At 45.0% G+C, this 13836-nt stretch overlaps 1 protein-coding gene across 2 annotated transcripts in view; it reads left to right on the top strand.

The window, feature by feature from the left end:
* Positions 1 to 13836, top strand: part of LOC147678662 (chloride channel protein ClC-Kb-like) — a 253087-nt gene that overhangs the window by 183164 nt on the left and 56087 nt on the right. For both annotated transcript variants that reach the window (XM_086946113.1, XM_086946112.1), the window contains exon 17: positions 313 to 358. In XM_086946113.1, coding sequence (XP_086802239.1) covers positions 313 to 358 — 46 coding nt within the window. The remainder of the gene's footprint in view (positions 1 to 312; positions 359 to 13836) is intronic.

Genomic DNA, 13836 nt, shown 5'->3' with positions numbered 1-13836 from the left:
GCCCTGGCGGACAGTGGGCTGCCTGTCAACCTCTAAATGAGGGCCTTAGGTCAATGTTTACCCACAGTGCAAGAGAAGGCGCTGCCTAGCCGTGCAGCTGCTGTTAGCTGTGTCATCATGAATGGCCAGGCCTGCACCTGTCATTCATTATAATGCATTTTGAGGCAGGAGCGAGGGTTGGGTGCAAACTGTCCCAGTGCCCCCACCTCCTGCTGGGAGATGGGCAGGGAAGGGCCCTGAGAGCTGGAGGGAAACAATGTGCTCTAACTGCATTTCATTGATAAAGCTAACTGAACTCCCTCTTACCTACAGATTCAGAGTGAGAATGGAGCCGCCACACAAAGATTGCTGCAAGGCGGTAAGAGCAACTGGATTCTTGATTTGAGGAAAGGTGCAAACTTTGTGAAGAGGGTCATAGTCCACTGATAATGTCTTGTGTCTGAGGCTATCTTTACCATCTGCCCTCCTCCCTCTGATTGACTCACATGCTAAAGAAATGCAAAGGTTTTAATGTCAAACAAAGTACCTTCTATCTTTATTTCTTAATACTTGAGTTTTTACTTCACGGTCTGTGAACATATTAATTGTTCAAGGGCAGTGGATTATTAATGGGAGAGGGTCACAGCCACCATTACAAAAGTAATGTAACTCTGTACAACTTGTGTATCTGATTCCAAAGGGAACACTGCTTCAAAGACAGTCATTTGTTGTTGGAGAGTTCTGTCACTAAGATATCAGTTGTCCTCACGGTATTGCTCCGATACCCTCTTGATAGATGTGCAAAGCAGCCCTTGTAATCTGAGTACAACCACAATAGCCACTAACACTCAATGACAAAGAAGTCATAAGTCGCCAAGTAGTTGGCAAACATGCGTTGTATAAAAAAAAACCTGTAATATAAATGTGCAAGGTGTCAAATCTGTATTTAAAAGCATGATAAGTAAAAGACTGCTAGCTCAGTGCTTACCTTCCACTGGATGGTGTCGGCCTGTCACTCTGCTCCGTGAATCTATACAAGAGCCAACAGTGGGGAAGAGAATGCTTTTATGTTATGTTCTGTATGTTCTGCTCTGTTATGCCATGTTATCTTCTGTCCTGTTATGCTATGTTATCTTCTGTTCTGTTCTGTTACCTTCTGTTCGGTTCTGTTCTTTTCTGTTCTGTTCTGTTATGTTATGTTATGTCATATTATGTTCTTTACTGCTATGTTATGTTATGTTCTTTACTGCAATGTTATGTTATGTTCTGTTCTTTTCTGTTATATCTTCTGTTCTGTTATGTTCTTTTCTAATTTATGTTATGTCATGTTAAGTTCTTTTCTGTCATGTTAAGTTCTTTTCTGTTATGTTATGTTATGTTATGTTATGCCTTGTACCTTCCTGGCCCAACTGATTCTCCTTTCTTTTCTCGTTACCACAATAATTAATGAAGCAGGGAAATAAAGCACTCATTCCACTTCGCCAGTGAGGATGGCTGGCACCTGGCTACGGGGGTGGTCTGTTGTCCTGCTCCCCCTCCTTTCCCACCAGTGGTGCAAGGCACGGTCTGAAAAAGCTTATCAGAAAGCAAGCTGTCACTTTGAGAATTTTTACTGTCTCCCTTTCCCGGACAGTGGAGCTCTTTGCCCTATTTCAATTGGTTAAAGAGAGGAAACGTGCCTCCCTGTGCCAGTTTATGGTTGGTTTCAGGCACATCCAGCCAGTTGCTGCGACTTCTGCATCTTAGACACAGAAGCCGTCTCTGACTGTTACAGGGCACATTCTTCTGGATATGGCATTGGATTCACTATCTGATTTGACAACAACAGCACAGGAACACGGGTCCCACCACCCATTATGGGAGCCTTCATGGTTGCGGAAGTTCAGCCTGCGAAACCCTCATTAACAGCTGGCCAGAATCTGGTGAATGGATACTGAGCAGGGCCGGACTGGGAACTGAAAGCAGCCCTGGCAAATTTTTCCAGAGCAGCCACCATTCAGCGCGTAGCGAGCGAGCGCAACGAGCGAGCCCGACCACTAATAGGGGGCTTGGGAGGGTTCTCCCCCTCAAGAACATTTTGGAAAAAGACAGACTAAAATGGTGCATTTTACAGCACATTTTTCATTACAAATTTAATTGTATTAACTTTTAAAGCACAGTAAATAGTAGATGATGACCTTAAGAGCACTAGGTTATCCAGTCATATGTTCCCATAGACATTCTTACAGAGAGCACCAAAAATAGACACAAATGTAGTGAATCAGAGAGCATAAAGTATAAGGGAGACCAGCCCCCATACAGTGTGTAGTGAGCAAGCGCAGTGAGGGACCACTACTGGGGGAGTTTGGGGGGTTCTCACCCAAGAAAATTGTGGAGATAGAAAGGCCAAAACAATGCATTTGTCAACACATTTTTCATTACGTATTTAATTGTATTAGCAAGTCTTGGGCTTCAACTTCCCAAGGAAGCCCCGTCATTTCAGTTGGCCTGTCAGAGGCAGAATGAAGATATGAGCCTCAAACACTGCAGGATGGCTGGAGAGTGACATAACTTGTTGTGTCACAAAAGAGCTCTCCATTCGGCCATTGTGCTTGTAATTGTTGCCATGGCCTCCTTATTGTGTCATAAATACCTTTGGCTAGCAACTAAAAAGGAATCCTCAAACCTCAATGCAGACCAGATAGTAAAATACTTAAATACAAAATTAACAGGATGGCGCAATCTGGGTTTTTTCTTTGAGACATATTTTACAGTAGAAGAAACACAGCATGCATGGGGCAACATTAGCTGTGAGGCAGTGTACCATTCTCCCTAATTAATTTGGTCCAAATAGGTAGAGTAATGATTAACTGTGAATGCACTAGACATTGAAACTGATGTAGAAAATCCTCACCCTGCTCTGAAAAAAAGCATACTGTTCCGTTAAAGCTAAACATTCAATGACTATGAGTGAAACTTTCTCGCGAGCAAAAATCAAGCAATGAATATAAGGGAGACATATAAATAAGAGAAATTGCTTAAACTGCTGCACTAGTGCTGCTGGGAAATTGCATCTGTAACTTGCTTTGCGTTGCACCAAGCAACCCACCTACTGCTCTAGTGGTCTCAAAAGGATACAATATAAAAAAAATTGCAGTGATCTGAAAATACAGACAATTACAGCTTGTATGATAGGGGCTATAGTTAGTGGAGCGTTGTAAAGCTATGCAGACCAATGGTTTGTCAAATTTCCAGAATTTCATTTCTGAAATGGACTGAAAAGTGCCCAGATGCCTTTTAGCTTCCAGCACAGCGCTATAAAAAGTTCACAAATAAATACAGTCAACAAAAGTGTATCATAATCGCTATGGGAAATATTAATTCTAAATAAAACTTTAATGTGAGGCAGGGCAATACAAGAAGTTCAGGCAAAAATCAAACAGCAACTGGTGGCGCTGTGGTTTGTGTTTACGCAGCTTATGCCAGACCCCTTTCCCAGTGACAGACCCTTAAGGAGAACAGAATATGCCCACAGCACCGTGAAGACGTGAAGGATTTAAAACTAATAATAAAAGCATAGACAGACAATAACTAACACACACAAATGGAGAACTGTGCTGTCAGGAAACTGCAGGTAATTTATATACATGCCCTGCATGGGCACCCTCAGGACACTTCAGCTTCAGTGCTCCCAGGCCCCACGCAGCTTTAGCGTGCTTATTAGGCGGTTATGCCTATTTCTTGGTGCATTTCCACGGAGCACTTCGGGATTCTCCCTCAGCCCTACAGGCCTGTATGCTGCCCCAAGTTCTCTTGTTTTAATTGTCTCACCTTGACTGCCCCTCCCTCTGACCCAGCCTCAGCCCCTCACTTTACTACACCTCCAGCTTCTTTCATAGTCACACCCTGTTCACATCGTTCAATTACTTCTCGCTCTATCAGCCCTCGTTAACGGCCCTTCTCTCATCAAGCAGCCTTTCACGTGAGGATCAGGGCCGCTAGGTAGAATATGGTGGTGCTTTAAGCGGCTGCATGAGACCCCGCAAACGGGCCTCTGGGGTATGCGTTGAGGGGCCGAGGTGGGAAAGGGACATCCCTCCATTTTAGCACGCTTCAAGGACACAGAAAGCAGACAGAGGCTTTTCACTGTAACCGAATTGAGGGAAGTGAAAGGGTCACGGGGATCCAGAGGTGGTGCTAGGGACAGTAGGTGGGAGACTGGGGGGGCATTGGAAGAGTAGGTGTAAACCTGAGCCTCTTCAAGGCTTGCTCTGTGAAAGGCAAACATAGGCGGCTAGTCTTGACTTACTCTATCAGCTCAGCTGCAAGTACCATTGACAGTACGGGCCAGCCTCAATGACTTCCCATGCCACGGTCCAGGTCGGGCACTCAGAAAAACTCATGCGGCAGCGGCATTGGCTGCACTGGACTGAGCACCACTCTCCAGCCGTGGTCCGGTCCAAATCATTACGACGGCGGAGCAACTTTAAACTATGCTATGTGTGCCCACTCGCACTGGCCCACCTACCCTGATTGGCCAATGACACTGAGGCCTCGCGACCTGACGTCAGCTATTGCTGCGGTATATTGTGCAACATTGTAGCGCTGCCAGCCGTGAACTCAACCCAAGCCTGACGCACTCTGCCAGCTAGGAGCTTTGGCAGTCAGAAGAGGTGCTAACTTGGAGTGCTACACGAGGCGCTTGTCAGTGCCGATTCATACTCTAAAACACTGCAACACAAATATTTCTGCAGAAAGAGCCTAAGCCGATAGAATATTTAAAAAAGCAGCATATTTGTGAACAATAAAGTAAGTCATAGCAAATTTATTTAGCACATTTGTACTTACTGCCAATTTCTTTGGAGTAGGTGCTTCTACATATTAAAAGTATAATTTCACTGTCAGAACCCACTGTTCATGACTCCTCCCCTTCCTGCTACAGCTTCTTGACCTCCATTTTCCCAGATTATTTTTTCCCATTTCCAGCACTGCCACAGTCTCTAGCTGGTGCAAGTGCAACACTATAGAATTTCACGTATATGGACTGGAAGGTGGGATTTCTACTCTCCCCATTTGCTAAAAGTACAACAAGGCATAAAATATTCACTTCCCCCAACTTGAGCTAGAATTGTAAATGACTCCAGTATTGGAGCTTTCATAGATTCACATGCCTGAATCATTCCCCGTCGTCTCTGGTACATAAAAAAGCAATGCTTAGCAGTATAGCAAACTGAAAGAGGCTTAGGCCCATTTCCCTTTTGCAGCCCATAACCCTTGTTATGTAAAAAGGACCAAACTTTTCCCTGAACCAATCGGAGCTCCTCACCCTCTAGAACCCCCCTGAGAGAATCTCCTGCTCCTCAGATTTTCTACTGCACTTTGTGCTAGGGAGTCTCCTTTGAGCTCTGCTCAAACTCTTACAATTCTACTCACTTGACTGGGATTTGAGGTTGTTTATTTTTCCAGTTTGGTTTATTTGTAGTTCCTTCTTCTTCTGCCATGGCTGACAAGGAGATAAAAGGATTATTTAGAGATTGTGCCACCTGCTCTAAGAAAAGGGTCTATACAGACGATCCTAATAAAGACTGCATCTACTGCCTTTACCCAGAACATCAGGCGAAGGAGTGTAAGGTATGTCGTACCTTTTCCAATAAAACCTTGAAGGATCGTGAAGGAAGACTATTACTTTGGCTTCAGAAGGTGAAAGCCAGGAAGGAGATCCTCTCAAGTGATAGTGAGGAGGAGTCCTCTTCGTCTAGGAGATCTCTAAAAAGGAGCAGATCTCCTCAGGCTCATACCTCAGGTGAGAGACCTGAGAAGGCCCCTAAAAAGACCACGTCAGGGTCTTCAGGGCGCAGTCCCTCGAAATCTCCTTCAGGCAAAGCTAAGGAGAAGAAGGGTCATGCTTCAGAGGTGAAACAGGTAAAGAAAACTGCCTCAGAGCCTTCAAAATCTCCTGCCTGGCTCAACATTACTATTAAAAAGCCATCCTCCACACCTCCTGAGGAGAGATAAAATCTACATCATCGACGGGAGTGTCGACGAGGAAAATATCATCGTCGCCGAAAATGGCATCGTCGTCGACGAAACCTGAGGTAAAAACTATATCTAAGGCTTTAGCGCCGTCGACAATTCCACCGTCGACGACAGTGTCGACAACGAGCCCTTCGACAATGAAGGCGTTGACGACGACCATGGCTACAATTACTTCGTCGACGGGATCCTCGATGACGGCAGCAACCACGGGAACGACGACGACGGTGACTACAACATCGACGATAGCGTTGACGACTATGATAGCGTCGAAGGCGGCGACGACGATCTTGTTGACGGGCTCGTCGACAAGGGAAAAAAAAACAGAAAAGCGGTTTTTGGCCTGGAAAAGAACAATCACACCTGAAATTACATCTCCAAGTAAGGTGTCTCCATTAGTTCCTTCTCACCTTCTGGAGGAAGAGGATTCGGAGGACGAAGATGATGGTGGTCCTTTTGGATATGCGAGTAGCCCATCTCAATTATGGGTGAAATACCAAGAGGAGGACTCACAGGATGAGTATGAAGAATGTCAGGATCATCTCCAACAACAACAACAATACCACCAGGAACATCACGAGGAGATGACAAGTGTACCATCTTCTTTATTGAAGGATCTACAATTCATGTTGGAAGATTATAGGAGAAAATATCCTACACCTCAGACCTCTAAAGAAATTCCTGATGTTACGCCTCGACCACGCTCTGTACCAGGTACACCAGTGCGTAGGAGGGAGATCGTGACAGAGCCTCTTCCTAGATCTCCACCACCAAGATCTCAGCAGGATCCGGATACCACAGATGATGACCATGAGGAGGGAGAGATTACGGATCCTAGTAGAGAGTGGGATGATTATCTCATTCCGTCACCTTCGTCTCCTACACCAAAACCTGTGGATTCTCCACCAGAGGACATTGGTGGTTTTCATAACCTGATGGAGAGAGCCACTAAGAGATTTGCACTTAGCATGGCGGAGGATAAAGCTGAATGTTTCTTATATGACTTCAAGGAACCCTATCGGGGATCTGTTCGGTCCTTACCGATTGTAAGTCATATTTGGGAGGAAGGACTAAAGGTGATGGAAACACCAGCTACAGTGACTCTGGTGCTCGCCAGACTGGACAAAAAATATAAAGCGCCTGCAGATGCTTGTCTTTTGGGTCATCCAAAACCGGTCTCAGTTATTACACAAGCTGCGCAACAAAAATCGAGAAATCCGTCAGCTCCGATTACAGCACCCCCAGACAGAGAAGGTAGGAGACTGGACTGCGTGGGAAAGAGATTTTCCTCTATGTCGGCTCTATTGGTAAAGGCTGCAAATGCATTGGCCATTCTCAGAAGATACGACCGGCAAATGTGGTGCGACCTTTCGCCATATATTGACCGTGTGCCAGAAGCAGAGAGACAAGAGGCCAGAAAAATTCTACAGAAGGGGGAGAGGACTTCGGCAGAAGTCATAGATTGCGCTATGGATATAGCGACTACAGCATTCATGTCTCTGGGAGGAGCAGCAGTACTGCGCAGACAAGGATGGTTAAAAGCGATGGCATTTAGACCGGAGTTCCAGAATAAAATCTTGGACCTTCCCTTTAACGGTGAAGATTTATTTGGCAAGCATGTAGATGACACTCTGCAGAGTATCGAAAAATATACTGATACTGCTAAAGCATTAGGAACTCTACAATACAGAAAAGTTCCTATTCGAGGCTCTAGGGGTAAGAGCCAATCGTCTTACAGAGGAGGATATCAGCAAGAGAGATATTCCTCTTACTCCACCTCATCTCAACCCTATTGTCAGCAGTTTACACAACTAGGAGGTTATACCAAGTCTACTCCAAGAGGTAAAGGATGTCGTCAGGGGAAAGACAACGCCCAACGACAATGACAGCCTTCAAGTTCCGGCTATATAGACTCTACTGAGATTGCATGTTCCCCTGGGTGGAAAGATTGCTCATTACTTTCAAAATTGGCAGCAAATAACTACAGACCAATAGGTCCTCAACATTATTCAATTCGGCCACACTCTAGAATTTATACTGATGCCCCCTCGTACGCCACCGATGCATCAGAAGGTCAATCATTTGCATCAAATCCAAGAAGAGATTCGGACAATGCTCCGAAAGGGAGCAATAGAACCGGTGCCGAACTCCCAAAGGAGAAGGGTGTTTTACTCCCGATTTTTTCTAGTAAAGAAAAACATCCTCCAATGGCGTCCTATTCTGGATCTCAGGTCCCTAAACACCTATCTCAAAAAGCAGTCTTTAAGGATGGTTTCTCTCCAAGACATCCTTTTACTATTAAACCGAGTAGACCATATGACCACATTAGACCTACAGGATGCGTACTTTCATATCCCCATCCATCCTTCACACAGGCAGTACCTTCGGTTCATGGTAGCCGGGGAACATTACCAATTCAAGGTACTGCCTTTCGGCCTGAAATCAGCTCCAAGAGTGTTCACAAAATGCCTAGCTCCAGTGGCAGCTGTTTTAAGGAAACAAAAACACCAAGTATTTCCTTACCTCGACGACTGGCTAGTCAAAGTACCATCAGCAGCGCTGGCCCGAGCGTTAACAAAGGCTTGCATAGACTTATTTGCCAAGCTGGGTCTATCTCTACACAAAGAAAAGTCATCCCTTCAACCAACGAAACATATCACCTTTTTGGGAGCAATACTAGATACAGAGAGAAGCAAGGCTTTTCCCTCCAAAGAAAGACAGCTGAAAATTATGTCTCTGTTCCAAGACTTTATATTATAAGAAGAAAGTGTCTTTCAGTACGCAAGTACAAGTCATTACTGGGAACAATGTCATCCTGCATTCCCCTCGTGCCCCACTGCAGTTTAAGAATGTGACCGCTGCAAGAGCAGCTGGATGTAGAGTGGCTCCAAGCAGAGGGATTCTTCGAGGATGTAGTCCACGTAACGCCGGTCATGCTTCAGGCAGCAACGTGGTGGACACAAGAACGGAATGTCTCACAAGGTCTTCCATTCCTTACAACACCAGGTCCATTGGTAGTGACTACAGATGCATCCCTAGAAGGATGGGAAGCATTTCTTCAAGACCTTCAAGTCAGTGGTCGTTGGAAGTTATACGAGCAGTAATTACACATAAACTTGCTGGAACTCAGGGCAGTCCGTTTCGCACTACTAGCTTTCCTAACAAGGATAAGAGGGTCGTCAGTGTTGATAAGAACGGACAACACGACTGCAATGCACTACTTAAACAAACAAGGAGGAACAAGATCTCTCTCCCTTTCTCAAGAAGCCCAAGACATATGGGAATGGGCGCTACAGCAAGGGATATCCATGACAGCAGTACATCTTCCAGGGGATCAAAACATCAAGGGGGATACTCTCAGCAGGCTCAAGTCATCCTGCCACGAGTGGGAGTTGGACCAAGGGGTCCTAAAATAACATTTTTCGAAGATGGGGAAAACCAACAGTGGACCTCTTCGCAACAGGAAAGAACAGGAAATGCTGATTCTTCGCAAGCTGGCTTCCCCAGAAGGGGTCATGGGGGAATGCATTTTCTATGGCATGGTCCGGCGTCTTTGCCTACGCTTTTCCTCCGATTCCCCTCCTGCCACGAATGTTTGTGAAGATCAAGAAAGAACCGTGCTGACTGATCCTGATAGCCCCATGGTGGCCCAGACAAAACTGGTTCACAGAGCTTCCGCTGCTATCGGAGGTCCATCCGATTCGCCTTCAACCAATTCCCTCACTTCTAATAATGTCCCAGGGACAAGTGCTCCATCCAGACCCACAATGCTTATGCTTAGCGGCCTTTCTCCTGAGCACTGTGAGTTTCAACATCTAAATATCTCAGAAGAATGTAAAAACATCCTCTCAAAGACTTTAGCGGATAGTACAATCAAAACCTACAGAATGAAGTGGAAGAGATTCTGCCCCTGGTCTCAAAAAAGTAAACGTCATCCTTTGACTTCTGCACCTCATGAAATTATCCCATACATCATACATTTAGCCAAATCTGGTTTGGCTCACAAATCTATAAAGGTGCATTTAGCCGCAATATCCCGCTACAGAAGGTCGGGCTCGGGTCCATCCTTATGGTCGACAAGGATCATCAAGCAATTTATGAAGGGACTTTTCAGAGTTTTTCCTCCTATAAAGCCTCCACCACCGCTTTGGCATCTGAATATAGTCCTGTCACAATTAATGAAGCAGCCTTTTGAACCTATACATAGGGCGGATCTTAAATTCCTATCATGGAAAGTAGCGCTTCTCATCACTCTAACTTCAGCAAGGCGAGTGGGGGAGCTACAGGCTCTCACAATTCAAGACCCTTTTTTACAATTTAAAGATGACAGGATGATTCCGAGGACTAATCCAAGATTTATTCCTAAAGTACCAACTGACTTTCATTTGAATGAGCCATTGGTTTTAAAACGCTTCTTTCCTCAACCAACAACAGCAGCGGTATGAGTTTTGCATTCACTGAACGTCCAACGATGTCTCAAATTCTATTTACAAGAGACTAAGAGCTTTCGCAAGTCTTCATAACTTTTCGTCGCTTTCAGGGCACTCAGGATACGTTTCCCTTTATAAAAACGTGGGATTGCAAGATGGATTTCCAGTGCGATTGTCTACGGTCACCAAGCTGCTGGAAAACCTCTGAACGCACGAGTTCGTGCCCATTCAACAAGAGCAGTGTCCACATCCACTGCATTATTTGCAAGAGTGCCGATCCAGGATATATGCAGGGCAGCAACCTGGACATCTGCGCACACCTTCACCAGGCACTACTGCTTGGAAGCAGCTGCAGAGACAGATGTGGCGGTGGGAGAAGCGGATTTGAGAAACATCATCCAATAACGGTGAGCCCTCTTTACATCCCTCCGTCCTTTTCTCTTATTTACAAATGCACATTTTTCTTTTACTATGTAGAGTGTTATTCATGCTGTATTACATGACAATGGAACAAAGAGGAAAAATGTGTTTGACATATCACTGCTCGCTATTCTGATTCAGGCATGTGAATCTATGAAAGCTCCACTACTGGATTAAGAAAACAAGTTACTTACCTGTAACTGTGGTTCTCCAGTATTTGAAGATTTCATAGATTCACATATGCCCACCCTCCTCCCCTGAGAGGCTCAACTTGGATTTAGCACAGAAAGTGTTTTATGCATAAGTTCGCGAAAATCTGAGGAGCAGGAGGTTCTCGCAGGAGGGTTCTAGAGGGTGAGGAGCTCTGATTGGTTCAGGAAAAAGTTTGGTCGTTTTTACATAACAAAGGTTATGGGGTGCAAAAGGGAAATGGGCCTAAGCCTCTTTCAGTTTGCTATACTGCTAAGCATTGCTTTTTTATATACAGGAGACTTCCGTCTTGACGACGGGGAATCATTCAGGCATGTGAATCTATGAAAGCTTCCAATACTAGAGAACTGCAGTTACAGGTAAGTAACTTGTTTTCTTCCCTTCTTCTGGAACATTTACGGGCAGTTCTACACTTCTCTGAGTTTTTGGGGTAACATAGAATGCATGCACTTCCTAGAGGCCGAGAGAGAAGAGAAGCCATCTGTTTCATTTTAAGGTTTTTAAACTAATATGGGGTTCTTCCACCCGTGCACAAACCAGACTGGCCCTTAATCCTGTATTCCTCCCGCCCCGCCAGCAGACTGCTGTAATACACACCTCCGGTCCCCGCGGGTCCCAGCCTGACTGTGCAGAGCAGCAGAGATGTCGGACACAGGCCTGGAAACAGGACGACCATCTGATTTTGTTGCTGGGGGCCTATTTTTAAAAAATCGGCCCCAGTAACAAAACTGGCCCCCTGTAAAGAAACCGCCCCCCACCCCTTCCGTCCTCCCGGGGGATTGCCTGGAGCCCGGTATTACTAGTCCGTCCCTGATACTGAGGTGGCGAAATCTATGATTCTTGCCAATGTCCCCTCAACAAATTCCAGTGATTATAAATTTCCCTCCGGAATGGGGAATAGCAGTTGTATCCCAGCAAAAATGAGTCATTTTCTGGACAGATTTCTGTGGGAGAAAAACACTGACATTTTCCTGCTGCTTTGGCGAGCAGGAGGCGGTGGGGAAAGGTACAAAGGCTCTGTCTGCTCGGGGGAGGGAGGCATTACCTGCACCCCGTGTTGCTACAGCAGTTGGAAGGGGTCTGAGTTGCGTGGCTGTCTGCACTCCATGCCCCTTTCAGAAGCGCAGTCAGACCTGGTGTGTCCAGGATGAAAATGATCACATTCAGAATTTGCGGGCATGATTATTCCGGGTCCAGAGACACTTACAATTTAGAGTTGCCCAATTTCACTCAGAGTTAATGCTGCGACCGAAAAAGCACAATTCGTAATGAGGCTTTAATCAGCATCTACATCTTAGAGGCAAACCTTTAGGGTGCAAAATGTAGAAGTCTGCAGTTTGACATGATCTTTTCAACAGATCATAATGCATCTCTACAACAGCAGGATGACTGACATAGTTCAGAGGACAGCTCCTTTACGTCTAAAAAGGCAAAAGAAAAAACTTTCAGTTCCGTGGTTCAACCAGAACATAAACACTGAAAGAAGCCAACTAAGACATCTGGAAGCGCACACAAAAAGTCTATCTTGAATGTCAAAACAGCAGCAATCAGATGACTACTAGACAGCGAGAAGACCAAGGGAAGAAAACTCTTCGGAATAATAAAACAACAATCGGGAAAACCTGTGGAACCCACATTTGCAAAAAACTTGGCAGATACCGGTAACATTTTCTCCACCTTTTTAAAGATGAAATTACAACCATAAGCAACTCTCTACCCAGTCAAGCTGCTAGTACCCAACCGAGGGAATCCATCCACCCCACTCTTTCAGCAAACAGAATGAATATAGACAAACACACCCCAACAGCCACCCCCCCCCCCCCCCCCCCCCACCCCCCAAAAAAACCAGAGCTTTCTGTAATAGTTTTAGAATTCTATCTGAGGGGGAAATCCCAAAAAACATTCAGTACATGAAATCGACCACGGATGCCATTCCCTACCACCTACTGAAAGAGATTCACCAATGTCTAATTCCCTTACGGATAGAAATAGTTAGCACATTACTTCAACAAGGATTCCTCCCAAATTGCCTCCCCCACTAAAAAAAAAAAAAACAGGCACCGACTAGAACGACCTAAACACCTTCCAACCAGTAGAAAATGCTCCTATGACCAGCTATGCAAACAAGTCAAGAATTTTGACTTATTAGACAAACACCAATCAGGTTTCAGGCTTGTGCACAATACAGAAGTCACCATTCTAAACATCTTAGATGATATATGAACATCACTAGACCAAAACTAAACTTGTCTCCCAATACTTCTAGATTTATCAGCGGCGTTTGACACGGTCAGCCAAGAACGCCTCAGAGAAACTCTTGAACTCAGAATCGGCCTATCAGGAGCTGTCTGGTTCACCTCCTTCTTACAGAACCAACAACAAAGTGTCAAAATTGGCACTCCACTATCTGATACATCAGACATTGATAGTTCAAGTTAAAGTTCAAGTTAATTTTATTGCGTGATTAATAAAAATCGTTACAATCTTCGAACAGGTTAAAATTACAAATTTCGTGCAAATAAAAAAATAAATATTCTGTCACTGGTAAAAGAGACAACACTGATCTTATTTCATCCGATACAGAACATTGTTACGGTCATATTCTTTGGCAAGGTTTTGATAGTGTCGTTTGTGCCGCAGCGGCCTTCAAGCCACGATCCGCTCTTTGTGCTTGACTTTAAGTGCCTTTTATCAGTTAAATTTCTTGTAGCCGTTTTGTTACCTCGGTCATAAATTTAAGTTCACGACATGCCAAGATGGAGGAGGTGCCTCCTAGCCAGCTTAT

The sequence above is a fragment of the Lissotriton vulgaris genome, chromosome 12 (genome assembly GCF_964263255.1).
Source record: "Lissotriton vulgaris chromosome 12, aLisVul1.2, whole genome shotgun sequence".
Classification (NCBI taxonomy): Eukaryota; Metazoa; Chordata; class Amphibia; order Caudata; family Salamandridae; genus Lissotriton; species Lissotriton vulgaris.
Note: the sequence above shows the minus strand (reverse complement) of the source record. Positions and strands in the feature narration are given on the sequence as shown.